The sequence below is a fragment of the Manacus candei genome, unplaced genomic scaffold (assembly GCF_025592945.1).
Source record: "Manacus candei isolate 608988 ecotype Guabito, Panama unplaced genomic scaffold, ASM2559294v1 h1tg000112l, whole genome shotgun sequence".
Lineage (NCBI taxonomy): Eukaryota > Metazoa > Chordata > Aves > Passeriformes > Pipridae > Manacus > Manacus candei.
The window spans coordinates 1,273,396-1,277,223 of record NW_026138160.1 but is presented as its reverse complement, the minus strand read 5'-3'; the positions used below and the strand labels follow the sequence as shown (position 1 = coordinate 1,277,223).

Genomic DNA, 3,828 nt, shown 5'->3' with positions numbered 1-3,828 from the left:
TCTGCAATTGGCCCCCAAACGAGCTCACTTAGAGCCCATTTCTGAGCCCAAAAACCCAACTGTTGAGCCTGAGTGCCCAAAAGTGCAGCACTTCACCTCTGTTCCTAAGTGAGAAAGCACATAACTCAGTCTCCTGTGCCAGGTTTAGAAAATGCATGGCTCGAGATGTTTCTGAGCCCCAAAATCAGCCGCATAAGCCTGCTTTCAAGCCCCTGGAACAGAAGACCTGGTCTCCATCTTCTGGCCCCAAATCAGCTTTCTGGTCCCATTACAGTCCCTGTGTGCAATGCTAAAGGGTGCAGGGAGCGTGGCCAGCCCACAGCACTGCACCCCGGGGTCCCATACATAGTTCAGGGAGTGCCTGGCCCTGAACCTCTGCAGATCAGCAGGAGCACAGGCAGGGCAGGTGTCACTGCATTGCTGCTGTTTCTGCCTGCTGATGGTCCCTACCCACTGCCACAGTCCCCTCCTGGCCTCTGAGCTACCCCCTGCCTTGCATGGGGGAGGTATGCATGGTATCTGAGGGCAGGGGCAGGGGAACTGCTGGGCTGGTTGCCTTGGGTATGGGACTGTGCTGCAGGGAGGCAGGCATGTGGGAGCTGAGGTGGGGGCAGTGAGCACAGCGAGCTACGGGAAGGGAAGGTGCTGTTGGTTTCCCATTTTTCCCACAGACTGATTCTCTCTTCGATGCCAAGTCATCTCCCTGCTGGATGTCAAGTTTCTTACCCAGTCCTTGGTGCTAACCTTGGGTCTTTCTAGAACCGTGTTTCCTGAGTCATGAAAGAGTCCAGTTTCAAGTCATACACACACAGATCCCACTGACAGGCAGCATAAAACAGTGTTCTAAACTGCTGTCCTCAAGAGCTGTAGCCCCCTATGACTTGTGTTCCCTTCTCCTGCCACTGCCTCATTTTGCAGGTGCAGGGCATGGGACTCCTTGCCTTGCACAGGAGACTGAGTTGGACTGAAAACATGGCTAATGGTGACAATAGGAAACTTTATTTCCACAACTAAGTCAACTTCAGCATTTGCATGCACGCAGAGGAGGAACACAGGCAGGACACAGCAGGCCTTTGACCCTGAGGCTGCCTTTGGGTCAACAGGCACCTCCCCAAGGAAGTGGTTGTGGTCCGCTGCAGCCTGCACAGGATCCTGTTCATCCTGCTACTAAGTCTTTTTTCCCATTAGGTCTTGTAGGATCTCATGTACCCGAGTTAAGAATTGCACCAGTATCTGGTATGGATGTGGAGCAGGTGTAAACCAGCCTGATTGTGTTGGTGTTGGCCTTGGCCACTGAAAGGGGGTTGAGCTGAAGACTGGCTCTGGCACTGGAGTAGCTGTTACAGCTGGACATGGATGTGGAGTGGGTGTAAACCAGTCCGATTGCGTTGGTATTGGCCTTGGCTGCTGGAAAGGGGTAGAAATGAAGGCTGGCTCTGGTGTTGGAGTGGCTGTTACAGGTGTTTGTGGATGTGGAGTGGGCGTAAAGCAGCCTGATTGTGTTGGTATTGGCCTTGGCCGCTGAAAAGGGGTTGAGCTGATGGCTGCCTCTGGTGTTGGAGTGGCTGTTACAGCTGAGCACAGGCCCATCTGGACCAGGATCCAGTCGTAGAAGTGCTGAGTGGAGGTGTAGACTCCTGGCCGTTTTGCTCTGGCACAGCCTTTTCCCCAGCTGGTCACTCCAACAAGCCAGAAGTAGTTGGCACTGTTATCTTTGCACACCAGAGGACCTCCGCTGTCACCCTGCAGCAGACAAGAGAGGATTAAGGTGATGTTGGGTGGCTGTTGTCAGCACTAGGGGCTTGCTTCTCTCTTGCAGCCCCTGCCACAGCTGTATTCCTGGCACAGAAGGGCTCTGCTCAGAGTCTTCAGAACCTTAGGTGGGAACAGGCTGGGGGGCTGTAAGGTAAGGCCCTCTCTCATATCTGCAGTGATCCTGGATGCATGGAGGATGGATGATCCAGCATCTGGATATCTGGGCTGCCAAAAGCACTGCATGGGCTTTCTGGGCATAGTGGCAGGCCTCAGGGACATGGACACTAGGCAAGGACCTGTAGATATGGGGAAGGGGAGGGAAGCCTCATCAGTGGTGGGAAAGTGACTTGCTAGGAAGAGCACATGCTGGGTACTGTTCGGGCAGTGGTGATGGGGCTGTCTGCTGCTGGGGGCTGGCTGACTCGTAGTACAGTCCTACCTGACAGGTGTCGATGCCGCCCTGTGGGTAGCCAGCACATAGGTTGTGGGTGTGGATGGTCCCAGCATACCATCGGCTGCTGTTAACAAGCTGGGTATCAAGGAGACGGACCTTGGCCTCCTGCAGGACATCACCTGATCCCTGAGCTGTAAGCACAGAAAGGAATGACCACTCAGCAGCTCGCTGCCAGTTCTTTTCCTCTGTCTGAAGGTGAAGCCCTTCCCTAGGGCTTTTCTTTGCCTCTGGAGCAGCCATCAAAGTGCTGTGTCCCTTCTGTCTGGCTTTGGGTGGCAGGCCAGGCCCATCTCTCCAGAAACATACATCCTGCAGCCTGACTCTGGCTTTGGCCTCTGCTGTTGGGAAGCACAACTTGTCTCCCCAGTGTGCCCAGCTTGCCCTCAGGGCATGAGTCCTTTTTGGGAACTCACCTTTTGTACTGGTGGAACTCCAACCAGCAATGTAGCAAGTTTTCAGCTCTGACACTGTAAGAGAGGCGTTGGGCACACAGGCAAGCTGGATGTAGTCACTGCACTCCACAGGCTGGTCCAATTCCACCAAGGCAATATCATTCTGCTGCGAAGAAGCAGCGTAGTGTTGGTGAACCAGGAGCCGCTTGATATGGCGCAGCTGGGCCTCAGGGCCCAGCTGAGTCAACTGGGTGGCCCCGATCAGCACGCGCCACATGGTGATGTTCCTGGAAGGCAGAGAGAGAGGGGTGAGAGGAAGCAGAGCCATGCGCTGCATCAACTCAGCACTTCCCTGCCTTCTGCTTCCCAATGCAGAGAGGAAAGCAGTGCAACTGAAGGTGTGACTGCCTTAGATGCCTTAGGCTCCAGGAATGTCAAGCCGGAGGCTGCTAGGCAGCAGTGGCATGAGCCCAGCCTTCTCCTGAGCAGTTTCTCAGCTGAGCTCTCTACTGCACAGGCACTGGGCTCACTGCAAGGAAACAGGATGGGAGTAGTATGTGGTGCTGTGGACTAGGCACCTGCTTGTACTGTGGGGATATCCCCGTTCTCTGCTCCTCCTTACCTGGCCTGGATGAAGCAGTTGGCTGCCGTGAGGACCCACTGTGGGCTGATGAGGGACCCTCCACATGTATGACCAGTGCCTATTTTCCTGGGATCCTGGATGCTGACAATCCAGGGCCAGGCCCCTGGCTGGGCACCTGTGCCACCCACAATATGTGGCACGCCATAGTCAGAAGCCATGGGCCGGAGCCCACAGGTGTCTCTGTAAGCAGAAAGTCATTACTGCCCTACTTGACTGCTGATGCTGCTCAGGCTATGTCTTTCTGCCCCAGCACCTGGGCGCTGGCAAAAAACTGAGGCTCCCACATGGGGTTTGGGAAGTTGTGATGTGGTGATGTGGGACAAGTGGGCCCCCTCCAGGGAACCACCTAAGGGTTGCCCAAGCTCCCTCCCAGAGTCTGGGGCCACTTACCCACAGGTGTCCCAGGTGCCATGTGCAGGCCTGAATATGGCCAGCAGGATGAGGAGGTACAGCAAATTCATCACTGCCAGTGGCATGTGTCAACTGAAAGAAACAAAAGGTTGTCTCCTCCAGTGTCACCACTGACCCAAGTGCCCACAGCACTCATGTTGCCCATGGCACCTGCAGCCTCAGGGCTGATGTCA

General features: G+C 55.2%; 1 protein-coding gene across 1 annotated transcript; it reads right to left on the bottom strand.

Moving 5' to 3' along the window:
* Positions 1–988: 988 nt before the first annotated feature.
* Positions 989–3,828, bottom strand: LOC127461665 (acrosin-like). The gene is made up of 5 exons (XM_051769680.1): positions 3,635–3,828; positions 3,224–3,424; positions 2,623–2,888; positions 2,195–2,340; positions 989–1,743 (listed from the first exon to the last, which is right to left on the bottom strand). Exons 1-5 carry the CDS (start codon positions 3,718–3,720, stop codon positions 1,168–1,170), a joined length of 1,275 nt encoding a protein of 424 aa, XP_051625640.1. The 5' UTR covers positions 3,721–3,828; the 3' UTR covers positions 989–1,167.